The sequence below is a fragment of the Mobula hypostoma genome, chromosome 6 (assembly GCF_963921235.1).
Source record: "Mobula hypostoma chromosome 6, sMobHyp1.1, whole genome shotgun sequence".
Lineage (NCBI taxonomy): Eukaryota > Metazoa > Chordata > Chondrichthyes > Myliobatiformes > Myliobatidae > Mobula > Mobula hypostoma.
Window position 1 is genome coordinate 191,723,987 of NC_086102.1, and position 21,397 is coordinate 191,745,383.

The following is a 21,397-nucleotide window of genomic DNA, read 5'->3' on the forward strand; positions in this document are numbered from 1 at the left end:
AGTAGGTGTAGCATTTCTGTCACGTTTAGGGATATGTGCCAGGAGAGAGATTATTGGGGAGGGAGAAATAGACATGGGAATAAAGATGTGTTTGGTGGTAGAGAAGTAGCCCTTAGCACGATGCTATTACAGCTCGGGATGTTCAAATCCAGCGCCATTCTGTAAGGAGTCTCTGTACATCCTCTCTGTGGAATGCAGGGATTTCTCCCGAGTGCTCTGGTTTCCACCCACAGTACAAAGACGTACCATGTTGGTTAAATGGTCATTGTAAATTGTCCTGTGATTAAGTTAGGGTAAAATCGGGGTTTTAGGGTTGTTGGTGCGGCGTGTCTCGAAGGACCAGGATCCTGTTGAATATGGCGGAAGTTGCAGAGAATGTTGTGTTGGATGTGGAGGCTCACGGGCTGGAATGTGAGGACAAGAGGAACTCTATCCCTGTTAAGACGATGGTAAGATGGGGTCAGGGCAGAGGTCCAGCAAACGGAGGAGAGTGTGAGGGCACTGTCAATGGTGGAGGAAGAGAAAGCCTGTTCTTTGAAGAAAGAGAGAACCTCTGATGTCTTGGAAAAGAAAGCCATATCTGTTCCCTGGAACTAGGAAGTACTATTACTCTCCCAGTCAAAACCTGGAACTAGCTCTCACAAAAAAATGCTGAGTGTTGGTTGAAGCACCAAGATATCTAGAAGTGCAAATCAGCAATGGCAAAACTTGATGAGCTGAATGGCCTCTAACTTTCCCTATAAAAGAAGTTTAGGATCTCAATAGCTTCCTCCTATTACCATTGCACTGGCATGAGGGGTGTACATCCTCTCTGTGGAATGCAGGGATTTTTCTCAGGTGCCCTGGTTTCCATCCACAGTACAAAGACGTACCATGTCGGTTAAATGGTCATTGTAAATTGGCCTGTGATTGCATTTTTACAGGAGACAGAGTGGGAAGAGCTCACTCAAGATAGCCAGTAAGTTTACAAAAGTATGCCCAGAACTTACTAACCCTTACATACGTCTTTGCGATGTGGAAGGAAACCGATAAGCACGAGAATGTCTGCAGATGCTGGAAGTCCAAGGCAATACACACAAAATGCTGGGGGAACTCAGTAGAAACCCACGTAGTCACAGGGAAAATATATAAACTGCTTACAAACAGTGGCAGGAATTGAAGCCCAATCACTGGCACCGTAAAGCATTACAGTAGCCACTACCCTACTGTGCCATGCATGCAGCACAAGTAAAAGATACTTCTCTTAAGAGTGTGGAAGCTGCAACAGGTTGCAATGGGGAGAACATCTGTGGAGATATTGTCCAATCAAAGAAGCAAATTCTTTGTAGGGCTCCAGTGTTGCATTCCCAAGTTATCTCCTGGCTGTGGATATGATTTTGGTCACCCGCAGCATCATGAAGTGCATAAAGACCATGGCATACTTCAACACAGTAACAGGCTCTTTGGCCCATGATGTGTGTGCCAACCTTGTTACCAATTTAAGATGCACATCGTTGATAACCCACCATATCTTGTAAAACTGAGTGAATGTAACAAAGTGTAACAAAATTTCCAACTCTGGGGAATGCTCCTGGAATTTTCATCACATGCTGTCTTGCAACTAAGAGCCTGTTCCTCAACCTGCCACTACACGCATCCTTGCAGTGTCTTACCTTCCCATGGCCAACTGTGATGCCAAATGATTGATGATGCTTGACTGTCAATCATCAGACTTCTGATTTATTTATAGTGAATGCAAAGAAAATTGAAACATATTTTGGCTTTCATTTTCATGACTATCTCCTAGATTTAATTCCTGGAAATTCCATGGTACAATCATTTCCCCAAGAGTAAATCATGTGATTTCCCCAGTATATACCGTGGCATGCAAAAGTTTGGGCACTCCTGTCAAAATTTCTGTTACTGTGAATAGCTAAGCGAGTAAAAGATGAACTGATTTCCGAAAGGCATAAAGTTAAAGATGACACATTTCTTTAATATTTTAAGTGTAACGCTCAGCTATATTGGCTCGTAGTTATCTAGGGGAAACCCCGGCCGCCGCCATCTACCTTGTCTCCGTTTATGTCGGTTGCTGTACAACTGCCACCTGATTTGGTTTCAAACATCAATCATCAGCCAGCACACAATGTACGTTTTACCAATTACACTTTATAGATATTACTAAGTCTATGAGATTAATAGAAGTTCAATACAAAGAAAAGAATGGAAAAGGCGCCAGACTAATCAAAGTTCAAATTCTTCGTGCACACGTTGGAGCTCGGGGACCTCTTCAGGACCACTCTGACCCCTTCGACTCGCAGCTCAGGACCACCCAGAGTGATCAACCAGAGCACTCCCAGTACGTCTGTTGTCCTCCCGGTCTCTCCTCTAACTCCCTGCCAAAACCCCCTGGTCCTAGCCATATGAGACAGCATATCACCCCAAGAAAGAATAACATGGACACCCATTAGTTCATTTACTCTGTTATAACCCAAACAAAGTGCTAACTAGAGACTTTATCAGCATTTAACATAACAAAGAAGCCATTTTAATTTAACATACGCAGTAACATAAAAGAAGAAACCCCTTACATAAGCAAGAAAACTTTTTTATTTCCATCTTTTACAGTTTCAAAATAACAAAAAAGGAAAAGGGCCCAAAGCAAAAGCTTGGGCACCCCGCATAGCATAAAGTTCTATTTTAACTTCATCAGTCCAGAGGACTTGTTTCCAAAATGCATCAGGCTTGTTTAGATGTTCCTTTGAACCTTTTGAATAGAACTTTTTGGCTGCAATGAGCAAAGGTATGTTTGGAGAAAAAAGGGTGCAGAATTTCATGAAAAGAACCCCTCTCCAACTGTTAAGCACGGGGTGGGTCGATCATGCTTTGGGTTTGTGTTGCAGCCAGTGGCACGGGGAACATTTTACTGGTCGAGGGAAGAATGAATTCAATTAAATACCAGCAAATTCTGGAAGCAAACATTACACCGTCTGTAAAAAAGCCGAAGATGAAAAGAGGATGACTTCTACAACAGGATAATGACCCTAAGCACACCTCAAGATCAACAATGGACTACCTCGTGAGGTGCAAGCTAAAGGTTTTGCCGTGGCCCTCACAGTCCCCTGACCTAAATGTCATCGAGAATCTGTGGATAGACCTCAAAAGAGCAGTGCATGCAAGATGGCCCAAGAATCTCACAGAACTAGAAGCCTTTTGCAAGGAAGAATGGGTGAAAATCCCCCAAACAAGAATTGAAAGACTCTTAGCTGGCTACAAAAAGCATTTACAAGCTGTGATACTTGCCAAAGCGGGTGGTACTAAGTACTGCCATGCAGGGTGCCCAAACTTTTGATTCGGGCCCTTTTCCTTTTTTTGTTATTTTGAAACTGTAAAAGGTGGAAATAAAAAAGTTTTCTTGCTTAAAATATTAAAGAAATGTGTCATCTTTAACTTTATGCCTTTTGGAAATCAGCTCATCTTTTACTCGCTTAGCTATTCACAGGAACAGAAATTTTGACTGGGGTGCCCAAACTTTTGCATGCCACTGTAGCTTTGACAACAAGATGCTAGTGGTGATCATAATTCAGCTACATTTCTGTAGTGATTATTGTTAAGGTTGTTGAAGGGTTTTATGTTGATGTGTCTATCACTTATTGGTGGCAAATTTGCAATCTGGCAGATTTGTGCTGCTTCACCCTCTCCAAGGTGAATGATAAATGTAACTGTTGTGGGTGAACAGCTTTTCCTGCATGGCCAGTGTATCAGTCAGAATCAGGTTTATATGACATGTTTTTTTTGTTTTACTGCAGCAGTACAGTTCAAAAGCATAAAATTACTATTTATTACAAAACAGTGCAGAAACAAAGAATAATGAGGTAATGTTCATGGACAGTTCAGAAATCTGATGAGAGAGGGGAAGAAGCTGTTTCTGAATCAATGAAAATTTGGGTCCTGTAAAACTCCCTGATGGTAGTAATGAGAAGAGGGCATGTCCTTGATGGTGAGGGTCTTTAATGATGGATGCTACTTTCCTTAGTGGACATTGACATTGGAGAGGGTTCATAGGAGGTTCGCGAAAATGATTCCAGAACTGAAAGGTTTGTCTTATGAAGAGCATTTGATGGCTCTGAGCCTGTACACACTAGAATTCAGAAGAATGAGGGGCAGCTTCATTGAAACCTGTAGAATGTTGAAAGACCTGGAGAGAGTGGGTGTGGAGAGAATGTTTTCTATGGTTCCTATGGTGGGGAAGTCTAAGACCAAGGACACAGCGTCAGAATAGAAGGATATCCTTTTACTACGGAGATGAGGAAGAATTTCTTTAGCCAGAGAGTTGTGAATCTGTGGAATTCCTAGCCACAGGTGGCTATGGAGGCCAAGTCATTGGGTTACTTTAAGGTAGAGGTCGATAGATTCTTGATTAGTCCGGGCATGAAGGGAGTTTGGGAGAAGTATGAAGAATGGGGCTGAGAGGGAAAATGGATCAGCCATGATGAAATGGCGGAGCAGACTTGATGGGCCAAATGGTTTTATAGTCAATGATACCACGTCCTGTGTATGTTCTCAATGGTGGGAGAGTGTTGTATCCATGATGGAAATGGCTGAGTCTACAGCTATCTACAGTGTATTTCTGTTCTGTGCATTGGAACCTCTGTACCAGACAATGATGCAACAAGTTAATGAGTTACAAGCTGCAAAATGTGACAGATTTCCAATGCGATCAGCTAAAGTGATGTCCTGGCTGTGAACTTCAAAGCTATGGCGGTCTTCCCCTTTGTGTGTTCCATGCAAAATTATGTGTGAAAGGTAGAAGATTGATGTCAATGCCACCTTTAAAAAACACAATCCCCCAGATATATCTCCCTAGAGTTTCCTGTGCATCCTAACATGTGCAAAGAGGGTATAGCAGGAGAGTGGCGTCTTCCCTAGATTATTCTCTTCTCCTTTGATCCAAGTGGATCAACACTTGGAGCTATGATGTTGTGGCCATTACAGAGACTTGGATGGTGCAGGGGCAGGAATGGCTACTTCGAGTGCCAGGCTTTAGATGTTTCAGAAATCACAGGGAGGGAGGCAAAAGAGGTGGGGACGTGGCACTGTGGATCAGAGATAGTGTCATGGCTGCAGAAAAGGAAGAAGTCATGGAGGGGTTGTCTACGGAGTCTCTGTGGGTGGAAATTAGGAATAGGAAGAGGTCAATAACTCTAGTGGGTGTTTTTTACAGACCACCCAATGGTAACAGGGATATCGAGGAGCAGATAGGGAGTCAGATTCTGGAGAGGAGTAATAATAACAGGGTTGTTGTGGTGGGAGATATTAGTTTCCCAAATATTGATTGGCATGTCCCTAGAGTGAGGGGTTTAGATGAGGTGGAGTTTGTTAGGTGTGTTCAGGAATGTTTCTTGACACAATATGTAGATAAGTCTACAAGAGGAGAGGCTGTACTTGATCTAGTATTGGGAAATGAACCTGGTTAGGTGTCAGGTCTCTTAGTGGGAGAGCATTTTGGAGGTAGTGATCACAAATCTATCTCCTTTACCATAGCATTGAAGAGGGATAGGAACAGACAAGTTAGGGAATCATTTAATTGGAGTAAGGGGAAATATGAGGCTATCAGGCAGGAACTTGGAAGCAAAAATTGGAAACAGATGTTCTCAGGGAAACATACGGAAGAAATGTGGCAGATGTTCAGGGGTTATTTGCGTGGGGTTCTGCATAGATATGTTCCAGTGAGACAGGGAAAGGATGGTAGGGTACAGGAACCATGGTGTACAAAGGCTGTTGTGAATCTAGTCTAGAAGAAAAGAAGAGCTTACAAAAGGTTCAAAAAACTAGGTAATGATAAAGATCTAGAAGATTATAAGGCTAACAGGAAGGAGATTAAGAAAGAAATTAGGAGAGCCAGAAGGGGCCATGAGAAGGCCTTGGCAGACAGGATTAAGGAAAACCCCAAGGCATTCTACAAGTATGTGAAGAGCAAGAGGATAAGACGTGAGAGAGTAGGACCAGTCAAGTGAAAAAGTGTGTTTCGAACCGGAGCAGATGGCAGAGGTACTTAATGAATACTTTGCTTCAGTATTCACTACGGAAAAGGATCTTGGCGATTGTAGGGATGACTTGCAGCGGACTGAAGAGCTTGAGCATGTAGATATTAAGAAAGAGGATGTGCTGGAGCTTTTGGAAAGCATCAAGTTGGATAAGTCATTGGGACCGGATGGGATGTACCCCAGGCTACTGTGGGAAGCGAGGGAGGAGATTGCCGAGCCTCTGGCGATGATCCTTGCATTATCAATGAGGGCAGGAGAGGTTCCAGAGGATTGGAGGGTTGCGGATGTTGTTCCATTATTCAAAGAAGGGAGTAGAGATAGCCCAGGAAATTACAGACCTGTGAGTCTTACTTCAGTGGTTGGTAAGTTGATGGAGAAGATCCTGAGAGGCAGGATTTATGAACATTTGGAGAAGCATAATATGATTAGGAATAGTCAGCATGGCTTTGTCAAAGGCCAGTCGTGCCTTATGAGCCTAATTGAATTTTTTGAGGATGTGACCAAACACATTGATGAAGGTAGAGCCGTAGATTCAATTCAAGATTCAAGATTCAAAAAACTTTATTGTCATTCTAACCGTACATCAACTCTGCAGGGCAGAATGAGCCAGCGTTTCCCAGGAACAGTGCAATCATAACATAATGAACATAACAATAAATAGTAAAACAGCCACATGTCAGTTAAAATCAAGTTATAAGTGTCCAGTGCAAGTTAGAAGTGTCCAAAGCAGAGTCAGGTGGAGCAGCTATTTAGCAGTCTGACTGCCTGTGGGAGGAAGCTGTTTAGTAGCCTTGTGGTTTTAGTTTTGGTGCTCCTGTAACGTTTGCCTGATAGCAGAAGAACAAACAGTTCGTGGAGAGAGTGTGAGAGGTCTTTAGTGATGTACAGTGCCTTCTGGAGGCATCGACTCTGAAAGAGGTCTTGGACGGAAGGTAGGGAAACCTCAATAACCTTCTCTGCTCCCCTAACCACCCTCTGCAAGGCTTTTTTGTCAACAGCACTGCAGCTGGAGTACCAGGTTGTGATGCAAAAGGTCAGCACACTCTCAACCACACCTCTGTAGAATGTAGTTAAGATGTCAGTGGGGAATGATGCTTGTTTAAGCTTCCTCAGAAAGTGCAATCTCTGCTGGGCCTGTTTCACAATCCCAGTGGTGTTCCTGGACCAGGTGAGATTGTCCGAGATCTGCACCCCAAGGAACTTGATGTTTTCCACTCTCTCCACTGTGGAGCCGCTGATGCTGAGGGGAGTGTGCTCAGGCTGAGACTGTCTGAAATCGACGATCATCTCCTTGGTTTTGGTGACATTAAGCATCAAGTTGTTATGCCTGCTCCAGCTTTCTAGGTGTTTGACCTCCTCCCTGTACATTGTTTCATCATTTTTGCTGATGAGCCCCACCACTGTGGTATCGTCTGCAAATTTAATGATCAGGTTCTCCTTGAATCTGGCTGCACAGTCATGTGTTAGCAGTGTAAACAGCAGTGGGCTAAGCACACAGCCTTGTGGGGATCCAGTGCTCAGTGTGATGGAGTCAGAGATGTTCCTGCCAACACGGACTGACTGTGGTCTCTCTGTCAAGAAATCCGGAATCCAGCGACACATGGCAGTGTTGAGGCCAAGCAGCGACAGTTTCTTCACTAGTCTCTGAGGGATGATGGTATTGAACGCTGAACTGAAATCAATGTACAGGATTCTGGCATAAGTGTCTTTGTTGTCCAAGTGAGAGAGAACTGTGTGCAGTGTGGTGGATATTGCGTCCTCCGTAGAGCGATTTGGACGATAAGCAAACTGTAGAGGATCCAGTGATGAGGGGAGGCTGACTGTGATATGAGGCTTGACAAGCCGTTCAAAACATTTCATCACTGTAATGTATATGGTTTTTAGCAAGGCATTTGATAAGGTACCCCATGCAAGGCTTATTGAGAAAGTAAGAATGCATGGGATCCAAGGGGACATTGCTTTGTGGTTCCAGAACTGGCTTGCCCACAGAAGGTAAGGAGTGGTTGTAGACGGGTCGTATTAATGACTTGGATGAGGGAATTAAATGCAGCATCTCCAAGTTTGCGGATGACACGAAGCTGGGTGGCAGTGTTAGCAGTGAGGAGGATGCTAAGAGGATGCAGGGTGACTTGGATAGGTTGGGTGAGTGGGCAAACTCATGGCAGATGCAATTTAATGTGGATAAATGTGAAGTTATCCACTTTGGTGGCAAAAATAGGAAAACAGATTATTATCTGAATGGTGGCCGATTAGGAAAAGGGGAGGTGCAACGAGACCTGGGTGTCATTATACACCAGTCATTGAAAGTGGGCATGCAGGTACAGCAGGCGGTGAAAAAGGCGAACGGTATGCTGGCATTTATAGCGAGAGGATTCGAGTACAGGAGCAGGGAGGTACTACTGCAGTTGTACAAGGCCTTGGTGAGACCACACCTGGAGTATTGTGTGCAGTTTTGGTCCCCTAATCTGAGGAAAGACATCCTTGCCATAGAGGGAGTACAAAGAAGGTTCACCAGATTGATTCCTGGGATGGCAGGTCTTTCATATGAAGAAAGACTGGATGAACTGGGCTTGTACTCGTTGGAATTTAGAAGATTGAGGGGGGATCTGATTGAAACGTATAAGATCCTAAAGGGATTGGACAGGCTAGATGCGGGAAGATTGTTCCCGATGTTGGGGAGGTCTAGAACGAGGGGTCACAGTTTGAGGATAGAGGGGAAGCCTTTTAGGACCAAGGTTAGGAAAAACTTCTTCACACAGAGAGTGGTGAATCTGTGGAATTCTCTGCCACAGCAAACTGTTGAGGCCAGTTCATTAGCTATGTTTAAAAGGAAGTTAGATATGGCCCTTGTGGCTACAGGGGTCACGGGGTATGGAGGGAAGGCTGGGTTCTGAGTTGGATGATCAGCCATGATCATAATAAATGGCCGTGCAGGCTCGAAGGGCCGAATGGCCTACTCCTGCACCTATTTTCTATGTATTCTGCATGGAGGCCGGTGACCAGTGGTGTGCCTCAGGGATCTGTTCTGGGACCCTACTCTTTGTGATTTTTATAAATGACCTGGATGAGGAAGTGGAGGGATGGGTTAGTAAATATGCTGATGACACAAAGGTTGGGGGTGTTGTGGATAGTGTGGAAGGCTGTCAGAGGTTACAACGGGACATTGATAGAACCATAGAACACTACAGCACAGAAAACAGGCTATTTGGCCCTTTCAGTCTGTGCCGAAACATTATTCTGCTAGTCCCACTGACCTGCACCCAGTCCATAACCCTCCAGACCTCTCCCATCCATGTACCTATCCAACTTATTCTTAAAACTTAAGAGTGAGCCCGCATTTACCACATCAGATGGCAGCTCATTCCACACTCCCACCATTCTCTGAGTGAAGAAGTTCCCCCTAATGTTCCCCCTAAACCTTTCCCCTTTCATCCTAAAGCCATGTCCTCTCGTATTTATCTCTCCTAATCTAAGATGGAAAGAGCCTATTCACATTTACTCTGTCTATACCCCTCATAATTATGTAAACCTCCATCAAATCCCCCCTCATTCTTCTACGCTCCAAGGAATAAAGTCCTAACCTGTTCAATCTTTCCCTGTAACTCAACTCCTTTCTTCTTCAATATTTTTATTGATATTATATAAATTACATGAATACAAATACAAAATTCATAAGGATACAAGTAAATAATACGAATTACGTTACACTTAGATCACAGTAGTATGATCCCAGTATCCCATATTCCAATCCAATCATGTATAAAAAAAGATTTAATTATGAAATGAAATAGAATAAAATAATTGTATTTTATTAAAAAAAATTTACCCCCACTACCAAAATGAGCTGATTAGTTAAAAAAAAGAAAAATGAAAAATACCTTACCATATGAGATAATAATCATGGCTCAGATCCATGCTTTAATAACAATTCAAAGATTGTGAAAATAATTCAGAAAGGGTCCCTATAACATTAGATAATCATGTTTAGAATCAGAAATTGAACAACGAATCTTCTCTAGATCAAGGCACAACATAATGTCAGATAACCATTGAACATGATTGGGCGGGCTGGCCTCCTTCCACTTGAGCAAGATCGCCCTCCTGGCCGTAAGAGACATAAAAGCCAATACCCACAAATTAGGTGGTCTGGGTAGCCTCCAACCTGATGGCATGAACATTGAGTTCTCAAACTTCTGCTAATGCCCCACCTCCCCCTTGTACCCCATCTGTTATTTATTTATATACACACATTCTCTCTCTCTCTCTCCTTTTTCTCCCTCTGTCCCTCTCAATATACCCCTTGCCCATCCCTCTGGGCTTTTCCCCCCCTCCCCCTTGTCTTTCTCCCTAGGCCTCCTGTCCCATGATCCTCTCATACCCCTTTTGCCAATCACCTGTCCAGCTCTTAGCTCCATCCCTCCCCCTCCTGTCTTCTCCTATCATTTTGGATCTCCCCCTCCCACTTTCAAATCTCTTACTAGCTCTTCCTTCAGTTAGTCCTGACGAAGGGTCTTGGCCTGAAACGTCGACTGTACCTCTTCCTAGAGATGCTGCCTGGCCTGCTGCATTCACCAGCAACTTTGATGTGCGTTGTTTGAATTTCCAGCATTTGCAGATTTCCTCGTGTTTGAGTAATTTCAAAGTGGTCTCCATTAATTTTACATATTTCTTCAATTTGCCGCTTGGCTGTAAATGGCTTCAATCGATTAGCCAGTAGCTTACCAGTTTTATCTCCCTGAATATAAAATTGACTTCTATCTTTTAAAAGTTGGCTTTCAATTCAGATCCTCCAATTTGAATGTACTCCCTCCACCACGACCCTCTGCTTCTGCAGGCAAGCCAATTCTGAATCCACCTGGCCAAACTTCCCTGGATCCCATGCCTTCTGACTTTCTGAATAAGCCTACCATGCGGAACCTTGTCAAATGCCTTACTAAAATCCATATAGATCACATCCACTGCACTACCCTCATCTATATGCCTGGTCACCTCCTCAAAGAACTCTATCAGGTTTGTTAGACAAGATCTGCCTTTCACAAAGCCATGCTGACTGTCCCTGATCAGACCATGATTCTCTAAATGCCTATAGATCCTATCTCTAAGAATCTTTTCCAACAGCTTTCCCACCACAGACGCAAGACTCACTGGTCTATAACTACCCGGACTATCACTACTACCTTTTTTGAACAAGGGGACAACATTCACCTCCCTCCAATCCTCCGGTACCACTCCTGTGGACAACAAGGACATAAAGATCCTAGCCAGAGGCTCAGCAATCTCTTCTCTTGCCTCGTGGAGCAGCCTGGGGAATATTCCGTCAGGCCCTGGGGACTTATCCGTCCTAATGAAAGAGTGGCAATTTTTCTTTTACACAGAATGGTATCTATGAAGTATCAGTTGCTAGAGTAAGTGGTTGAAGGAGCTAAAATAACAACTTTTAAATAACATTTAGACAGGTACATGGATTGGAAAAGTTTAGAAGATTATAGGCCAAATGAGATTAAGATGGATTGGTCACCATGGGCTGGTGGGCCTGTTTCCAAGCTGTATGACTAATCAATGACATAATGATCCGAACAGAAGCAGGCCTCTTCGTCCCTCAGCCTTGATCTACCTTGTAACTTTATAGTGGATATGGTTGTACCTGAATTCCACAACCCCATCTACCCTCAATAACTTCTCACCCTATTGCATGTCGATGATCTATCTACCTGTCCTTCCTAAAACTCTAACTCTATCTTCCTTTAAGGAAGGCCATTTTAAAGATTCACATTTATGAAGGGGAGAAAGAATTTCTCTCATTTGTCTTCAATGGGTGGCTTCTCCCAAACTTTTAGCAAGAGAGTGGTGAATCTGTGGAATTCTTTGCCACATGTAGCTGTGGAGACCAAGTCTTTCTCTATATTTAAGACAGAAGTTGAAAGATTCTTGATTGGTCAGGCCATGAGGATATACAGGGAGAAGGCAGGAGATTTCGGCTGAGAGGAAAACTGAGTCAGCCATGATGAAATGGCAGAGCAGACTTGATGGGCCAAAATGGCCTAATTTTGCTCCTATATTTAATGGTGCTGTGGTCTAAACCCTGTCATAAACTCCCTGGATCTTGTTTTTCAATTTGTCTCTCTCTACTAAACCCCAGTAGATACAAAACTAACCAATCCTTTCCTTGTTAGAAACTTTCCCATTCCAGGTGTTAATCCAGTAAACCTCCGAACCGCTTCAAGGGCATTAGCACTGTTGCTAAACAAAGTGACTAGTACTGTACACAACACCCCTGATGTGATCTCACCATTGTCCTAAATAACTGAAGCGTAACTTCTCTATTTTCGAATTCCATTCTCACATAAAGTATTACATTATGTTAGATTTTCCATTTACCAGCTGTACCTGTGCTCTACCATGTTGTACGATGACATCCTCTTTTATAATGATGGCTGGGTCCATTTTCTTTTATAACATGTTCCTCTAAATAAGCTGTGCCTGATGTGGATGAATTATAGTTATGCGAGATAAAAAAAATTTACATTTACAAACTTAAAGTGAGAAACTTCATGCTATGGCCTTGACATTTCTTTGAACTAGATTTTTAAGTTTAATCTAAATATCAAATATATCGAATAGCAAATTGGATATGTCTCTAGTATAATGTTTGGTGTTGAGCATAATGGAGTTGCTCACCCTTGTTACAGCAAATTCTCGAGCAGTGTCAATGAAATTTAATGGAGTAAAAATTCAGTCTGTAGTTTAGCAAGACTTGTTATTTTCTGAATGATGTTTCCTAATTTATTTTATCTGCCAATGTAAGATAAGTTAATTATTTTTTATCTCCTGGTTGCTTGCAGGATAAAAGATCTTACTTGGATATAATTCACACATACACGGAAGTCCATGGCACAGTTCACGGAAGTAGCACAGTCCACATTCCTAATTACGTGAAAAACCATGGAATACTCAGTGGGCATGACCTTCAACTTCTTCTACGAGAAACTAAGGTGCAAAATATGATGCTTTATATGTAGCTGATATTTTGATTTGGCAAAGCATTTCTCAGATATGCTCAATGCAACATTAAGGCTTAATATCCAAGTGATCTACTGCATTTGCTATTGTATATTCAATTCTAGCTGTTCTGCATAGGTTAAAAATATGATATAGAATATAGTTTTTGAATATAGTTATAGATAGAATATAGTTTTATATAACCATATAGAAAAAGGTTAATTTGAGCCCACTTGGATTTTTTGCCAGTGAATCAACTTTCACTATCTTTCTGCACCATCTTGCAGTGTGTCTCCTCACTTAAACAACTGGCCTTCTGATTTTATTGACATCATGATTATGACAAAAATTTGCAGATGAGTAAAGATGATCTGCTGCCCATCTTGTTTCTCATCATTTACCCTGCCCAGAATGTAACAATAATGTAGTTCTTATTACTAAATTACATGTTAAGTAGTTCTCCTTCCTTTACATCCAACAGCCCCCTTAAATGAACTATAAATATTTGATGGCTCTTTTAATTCCAGATTTACTTTTGCTGTGGTGGGTTTCTAGATTTGTGGCCGAGGGTTTCAGTAGTCCAGTAACTAAACCTCTGTAGTAGTGTATCAATTTCTTTTGACATTTACTCTTGATAGTGTGTTTCTCTGAAACTAATGTCCTTCACAAAACAGAAACTTTACGTAAATATTTAACATCTTATGGTCATCTTTTTACAGTTATTTGTTGGTCTTGGTTTTCCATATGAAGGGCCAGCTCCTTTGGAAGCCATTGCAAATGGATGTGCATTCCTAAATCCACGCTTCAATCCACCTAAAAGCAGTAAAAACACTGAATTTTTCAAAGGAAAGCCAACTCTGAGAGAGGTGAGCTCATCTTGAGATTTGGAAGTTAGGGAGAAAAAACAACTTTTGCGATATAGGAGGAAGCCTATGTTCTTGTAATCGTTCTATAAAGGCAGCAATTACTTAGTAATTATACATTTGGAAATTTACGTGGCCTTGGCGTATGATTTAAGTATTCAAAAATGCCCCAAACATTGGTGTCAACTCAATGAAATCAAAAGCCCTTGTTGTTATTCCAGTGCAAGTGCCACTCCAGTGAATGAAATAACAGAAATTTAGGTTGACTTTGCAAAAATGCCATCCTGCTGTCTGACTCTCCATTGATGCATACATAAATACAAATTAAGAACAATACGTTATTCAGTCACCTCAATACCTGATCTGATTATAACTTTGCCTCTACTTTCCCTTTTACCAGTCTTAATCCTTCACCCCAATGATAAATGAGTGTTTATTTGCCTGTCCCATTATACTGCTGTCCTTGCCCTTTGGGAAGCAGAGTTCGGAAGAACCTCAACATTCTAAAAGAAAACATTCACCTCATTTCTATGCAAAAGGGATTGAATCTATTGTTAAACAGTTGGCTGCCCAATTCTAAAATTTCTTGAAGAGCTACTTTCCTCTCTCTATCCACGTGTCAAGACCCTGTTTTAGCTTACTTCCCTAAACCTCAGTAGTTAGAAGCCTGATCTGTTCAGCCTTAGCAAGACAAAATACCAATTCTAGGTATCAGCCTTGTAAATGTTCACTGAATTGCTTCCAGTAAACTAATACTCTTCCTTAAATAAGGAGATCAGTACTGTGTGCAGTACTTTTGATGTGTTTGTTCTCGCCTACTGCTTTTAAGATAAAGCAAATACTTCCATATTTGATTCCTTTCTCGATAAATAATAACATTGTTGTTGGCTTTCCTAATTACTTGCTGTTTTGAGTACTCACCTTTTGGGAATCGCCCTATGTTATCCAGATCTCTAATACCTCAGTGCTGTGCAAAATCTCAGTAGATAAGATTCTTTTAACTTTTCTTGCCAAAAGGGGAAATACTACATTTTCCAGCATTATGTTCTATTTGTCAGATCTTTACCTACTCACTTATCCTCTCACGGCAACTTCCTTAGATCCTAATTATAACTTATTTTCCTGAACCTTTGTGTTATCAGAAAATATCTCATGAAGTTGCAGTGCTTTCACTGTATGTACAAAGTGAATTCAAGGCCAAAAATTATGTCAAGACTAAATACCTTTTCAATGATGTAGTTATCTTAGGTTTTAATTGCTGGAGATTTTCTGCATTGGATTTGGAGGGGGAGAAAAATCTTTCCAACATGAAAATATATCAAGCTTTTCCAGGTCATCTGTATAGGTTCTCCCTTACAACATCATTTTCTGAGTTGATGTTGTTATTGCCATTCTAAATTAAATTTCCTTGTGTGTACCATGTAGTGCTAATTTCAGAGTACTTAAGCATGATTGGTTGTAAAGAAGTTCAGTTACTTATCCAGTTTTCTTTGGTACCTGATACTTTTGTAGAGGCCCAGGGCCATTTCTGCAGGACATAATATCAAATAGGAAAGAGCACAAAATAGGAACAGGACTAGGACATTCAACCCCAGCTCCTTCTGTGCCATTTTTCAATAACCTTTAATTCCTCAATCTTTCTCTATTTATCTTTCCACCTTAAATGTATCTAATGGTCTTAGCTTGACCATCCTTGGGGTGTCACCACCCTGACCATCCTTGGGGTGTCACCACCCTGACCATCCTTGGGGTGTCAGCACCCTCCAAGAGAAAGGACAAGAAGAAGAAAGGGTCAGTTGGTTAATGTCATCAACATTTATTAATTATTTCACTGGAAACTTTAAGGCTCTTGCTCACATAGCAGAACTAACAATTTTAAAATAAAAACTTCTTAGGCTAAAGTTATTGGTTTAGTTTGATAGCTTTTTCTATACTGCTTGTAGTTGTAGGACATATTTGTAATTAGAGATTGCGTTCCCCTTTTAAATATGCAGTTTCTTATTTTAAATCTGTTTTTTGACGAAAGGTTTCCTTAATATGTAGCATAGTAACAAATATTGTTTAATATAGTTCTCCTGAAGCACTATGGGAATTGTCCTAAATCCTAAAGCTACGATGTGATGTGTATTGTAATTAATTCTGCAGTTGCCTTGAAAATTAGTCTAACTACTTCTTGCAGTTGACTTCACAACATCCATATGCGGAAGTATATATTGGGAGACCTCACGTGTGGACTGTTAACATTGATGACCCTGTAGAGGTTGAGCAAGCCGTGAGGACTATTCTTAACCAGAAGGTAAAGTTCACTATGAAATATAAACCAGAATAAGTAATGTATTTGGTGCTTATTTGAGAATGATGAGACAGGATAAGAAAACCATTATTTTATGATGCTTTTTAAAAACAGTAAAACTGGGCAACTGCACATACTGGTCTATATTGGAATCTGGAAAAACTGTTGTGCAAGGAGACATTAAGCAGAATATGTCTTTACTTTTTAGGATTTAGAGGTAATGTCATTGAAGCATATAGAACACTGACAGACATTATGAGGATAGATGCTTAATAATACTTTCCCTCAGCCAGGTCATGGGTCTGTCTCAAAATAAGTTGTCATCCATTCCAGAAGAAATTCTTGAACCTACAGTTGAATTTTTCAATTCTTTGGAATGCTCTGTTTGGGAGGACTAGGAAGACACAGGTTTTAAGTAAAGTATGTTCAAGACCTTCAACAAATTGTTGGGTTTCAGACTTGCTGACGTTAAAGGAAAGTGCAGTAAGACAAAATGATCTGCAGGAAGGAACATGATGTATGGTTTGGAAATTTGCCTATGATGCAAAATATTTAGAAGGGGATGTTGTGGTAAGGATACAGTAACTCTGCAAAGGGATACAGTTACAGTTAGTATAGACAGGCAAACGGATTTTAATGTGGTGCTATAATGTCATACACTTCAGTAAGAGAAATGGAGGCATTATGAACTAAATGCAGAGTGACTACGAGTGGATGAGTGGTGTTAAGGTGGCATAAGTTGCCAAAAAAAACAGGAAAATAGGCAGGTCCATCAAATACTTAAGAAGGCATTGCAAAGTAGTTGGAGGTTTTGTTACAATTGCATAGGCTGTTGGTGAGGCATCACCTGGAGGAGATTGCAATAAGAGCACATACTTACAATATAAGGGTCATTATAAACTGAGGTATGTGGAAATTGCTTTTCATAAATGGTGGTGAATCTATGAAATTCTCTGTCCCTGCAAGTAGTGGAAGCTGGATTATTTAAAGTCAATAAATATAGTAATTGATAGATAAGACCATAAAATGTAGGAGCAAAATCGGCTATTTAGCCCATTGAGTCTTGCTATTTGATGCCCTGACCAATCAACAGACTTGGCCTCTTCCGCAGTCTGTAGCAGAGTATTCCACAGATTGACTGCTCTGTGGCTAATAAAATTCCACGTTACTTCTGTTCTAAAAGGTCACCCCTCAATTTTGATGTGCTGTCCTTTAGTTCTGGATAACCCCACAATAGAAAACATCATCTCCACATCTACCTTATCTAATCCCTTCAACATTCACCAGGTTTCAATAAGATCCCCCTGCCCCCCGCATTCTTCTAAATTACAGTGAGTGCAGGCCCAAAGCTGCCAAACGATCCTCATATGTTAACCCCTTCATTCCCAGAATCATCCTCATGAACTTCCTCTGGACTCTTTCCAATGACAACACATCCTTTCTGAGATAAGGGGCCCAAAACTATTGACAATACTCAGCGAGTGCAGCCTGACTAAAGCCTCGGCATTATCTCCTTGCTTTTATATTATTTTCCACTTGAAATAAATGGCAACATTGTATTTGCCTTCTTTACCACAGACTCAACCTGTGAATTAATCTTCTTGGAGCTTGTACGAGGAATCTTAAGTTCTTTGCGCCTCTGATGTTTGAATTTTCTCCCCATTTAGATAATAGTCTGCACTATTGTTCCTTTTTTCCAAAATGCATGATCATACATTTCCCAACGCTGTATTCCATCTGTCACTTTTTTGCCCATTCTTCCAATTTGTCTAGCTCCTTCTCTAATCACATTGCTACCTACCACTCCACCTATCTTAAAGTCAGGTTGAAGGAACAACACCTTATATTCCGTCTGGGTAACCTCCAACCTGATAGCATGAACATCGATTTCTCAAACTCCTGGTAATGCCTCCCCTCCCCTTTCCCCATTCCCCATCCCCTTTCCCCTCTCTCACCTTATCTCCTTGCCTACCCACCACCTCTCTCAGGTGCTTCTCCCCCCTTTTCTTCCATGGCCTTCTGTCCTCTCCGATTAGATTTCCCCTTCTCCAGCCCTGTGTCTCTTTCACCAATCAACTTCCCAACCCTTTACTTCATCCCTTCCCCTCCTGGTTTCACCTGTCATAACACCATAAGATACAGGAGCAGAATTAGGCCATTTGGCCCCTCGAGCCTGCTCCGCCATTCAATCATGGGCTGATCCAATTCTTCCAGTCATCCCTACTCCCCTGCCTTCTCCCCATACCCTTTGATGCCCTGGCTAATCAAGGACCTATCTATCTCTGCCTTAAATGCACCCAATAAACTTGTCCTCTACAGCCACTCGTGGCAACAAGTTCTACAGATTTACCACCCTCTTACTAAAGTAATATCTCCGCAAAATTTCACCTTGTGTTTCTCTCTCCACACCCCCACCTTTTAAATCTACTCGTTATTTTTTCTCCAGTCCTGTTGAAGGGTCTTGGCCCGACATGTCGACTACTCTTTTCCATATAGATGCTTCCTGGCCTGCTGAGTTCCTCCAGGATTTCCTGCATCTGCAGATTTTCTGTTGTTTGGAACAAGATCATCCACCTTATTTCTCACACTCCGAGCATTGAGATATAACACCTTGAGTACTGTATTTGCTACTGTTTTTGATTCTGCATCCCTAATGCACTGATACTCACTCTGCTGGCTGCAATTATGTCTTTTCATCTGCCAGCTCTTCCTAACAGTCTGACTGCTATCTTTGCTATTTGCTATCTGTCCTATCGTGAGTCCCTTCACACCTGTTACCACCACCCTGCCAAAATAGTTTAGACCCTCCCCAACAGCTCTAACAAACTTGTGCACAAGAATACATCCTTTACAAGGATGTTGCCTGGATTGAGGAGCATGCCTTATGAAAACAGGTTGAGTGAACTCGGCCTTTTCTCCTTGGAGCGATGGAGGATGAGAGGTGACCTAGTAGAGGTGTACAAGATGAAGAGAGGCATTGATCGTGTGGATAGTCAGAGGCTTTTTCCCAGGGCTGAAATGGTTGCCACAAGAGGACACAGGTTTAAGGTGCTGGGGAGTAGGTACAGTGGAGATGTCAGGGGTAAGTTTTTTACTCAGAGAGTGGTGAGTGCGTGGAATGGGCTGCCGGCAATGGTGGTGGAGGTGGATACGATGGGGTCTTTTAAGAGACTTTTGGATAGGTACATGGAGCTTAGAAAAATAGAAGGCTATGGGTAAGCCTAATAACTTCTAAGGTAGGGACATGTTCGGCACAACTTTGTGCTGTAGGTTTTCCATGTTTCTATGTAATATTGATCCCCCTTGGGTTCAGCTTCAACCCATCACTTTGATACAGGTCATAATGCCCCCAGAAGAGATCCCAATAATCCAAGAACCTGTAGCCCTGCCCCCTGCGTCAGCTTCTCAGCCACGCATTTATCTGCCAAATCATCCTGTTGCTGCCTTCACTGGCGCTTGGTGCAGATAGCAATCCAGAAATTGCTACCTGAGAGGTCCTACTTCTCAGCATTCTACCTAGCTCTCTAAATTCTCTCTTCAGGACTTCTTTGCTTTTCCTTCCTATGTCATTGGTACCAATATGTACCAAGAGATCTGGCTGCTGTCCCTCCCTCCCTCTCCAAAATGCTGTGGATGAGATCCAAGATGATAATGCACTGGTGAGAACTTACTTGAGTATTGTGAGCAGTTTTTGGCTCCTTAGCTTAGAAAAACTCAATGTGTTGAAACTGGAGAAGGTTTAAAGGAGGTTCACAAAAATGATTCTTGGATTGAATGACTTGTCATATGAAGAGCCTTTGATGGCTCTAGGCTTTTATTTACTAAAATTCATATGAACGAGTGGTGACCTCATTGAAATCTTTTCAAATGGTGAAAGGCCTTGATAGAGTGAACGCTTCCTCTAGTGGGAGAGTCTAAGACCAGAGAACACAGGCCCAGAATGGAGTCATGTCCTTTAAGAACGGAGATAAGGAGGAATTTCTTTAGCCAGAGAATGGTGAACCTGTGGAATTCTTTGCCACAAGCAGCTGTGGTGGCCACGTCTTTATGTATATTTATGGCAGAATTTGATAGATTCTTGATTGGAGCTGAGAGGAAAATTAGATCAGCCATGATGAAATGGTGGAGCAGACTCAATGGGTCAAAATGCCCTAATTCTGCTCCTCTATCTTATGGTTATTGGACCTACGTAAGAATGGATTTTTCTTTGAAAGTTTATGTTACTGGACCTACCAAAGGTTACGTTATTGGACCTACGTAAAATTACGTAATTGGACCGAAGTAAGAGTTTTTTTTGTTGTTTGTGAATTTTTATCTTTCTTTAGGCAGAGTGTAAGTTAATTTTATCTCTTATCCAAAATGTTGACAGTTTGTAAGGTGCTGAACAATATTATCATGTGATTGAGGAATTACTTGCATTTCAAAGAATTTGGGATCCTTTGTCATGTTGTAACTGGAATGCTACTTCAATCCTTGAAAATTATTTTGTAAATACCTACCACAGACACAATATCAATAGGAAGAGCAAGGATATTGCCTTTTCAAGTCGTGCTGTTCAAGGCCATTTTCATCCTCTCAGTGCTGTGGTCCAACGTTCACCACATTATTCTAATGTTTCGGATGTGACCGTTGCCTAAGCATTGAAGCATTATTTGTTTACCTTTGAAATGATCTACTTGCACTTGATAGTTGATTCAGCTATATTTTTCTTTGTAATAGATTGAGCCATATTTGCCCTACGAATTTAACTGTGAAGGAATGTTGCAGAGAGTCAGTGCTTTTATTGAAAATCAGGTAATTCTGTTTATATCGTCCATTCATGTGCATTCAAGTAATACTTTCAGGAGAATTCCTGAAAAAAATCCTTTTTAATCATGTCATTGTTTTTGTTTGAGTTTAAAAAGGTTACAATAACATTTTAACCAGTATGAGAACAGTGATTAAGATGATGGTAGTTATTGTTAGTTTAATGGAATTAATACGTGAAAACAATTTGCTGTTATAAATTTGTGAAGTATTGAAAACCAATTTCTGAAACTTTAACTATGTGGAAACGAAGTTTCTGTTACTGCTTCTACTTCAAAACAAAACTGGTTTTGGTTCAGCCAGCTGAATAATACCTATTTTTCAGAATGTAATTTATTGATTGGATAGTAAACTTTTGTTGGCAGATATGCTTTCTACTTTCTAGTTTGAATTTTCAGTCCAATTAATGC

General features: G+C 41.4%; 1 protein-coding gene across 2 annotated transcripts in view; it reads left to right on the forward strand.

The window, feature by feature from the left end:
- Positions 1–21,397, forward strand: part of mgat5 (alpha-1,6-mannosylglycoprotein 6-beta-N-acetylglucosaminyltransferase) — a 230,138-nt gene that overhangs the window by 198,039 nt on the left and 10,702 nt on the right. For both annotated transcript variants that reach the window (XM_063052496.1, XM_063052497.1), the window contains exons 12-15: positions 12,869–13,018; positions 13,745–13,891; positions 16,068–16,184; positions 20,901–20,975. In XM_063052496.1, coding sequence (XP_062908566.1) covers positions 12,869–13,018; positions 13,745–13,891; positions 16,068–16,184; positions 20,901–20,975 — 489 coding nt within the window. The remainder of the gene's footprint in view (positions 1–12,868; positions 13,019–13,744; positions 13,892–16,067; positions 16,185–20,900; positions 20,976–21,397) is intronic.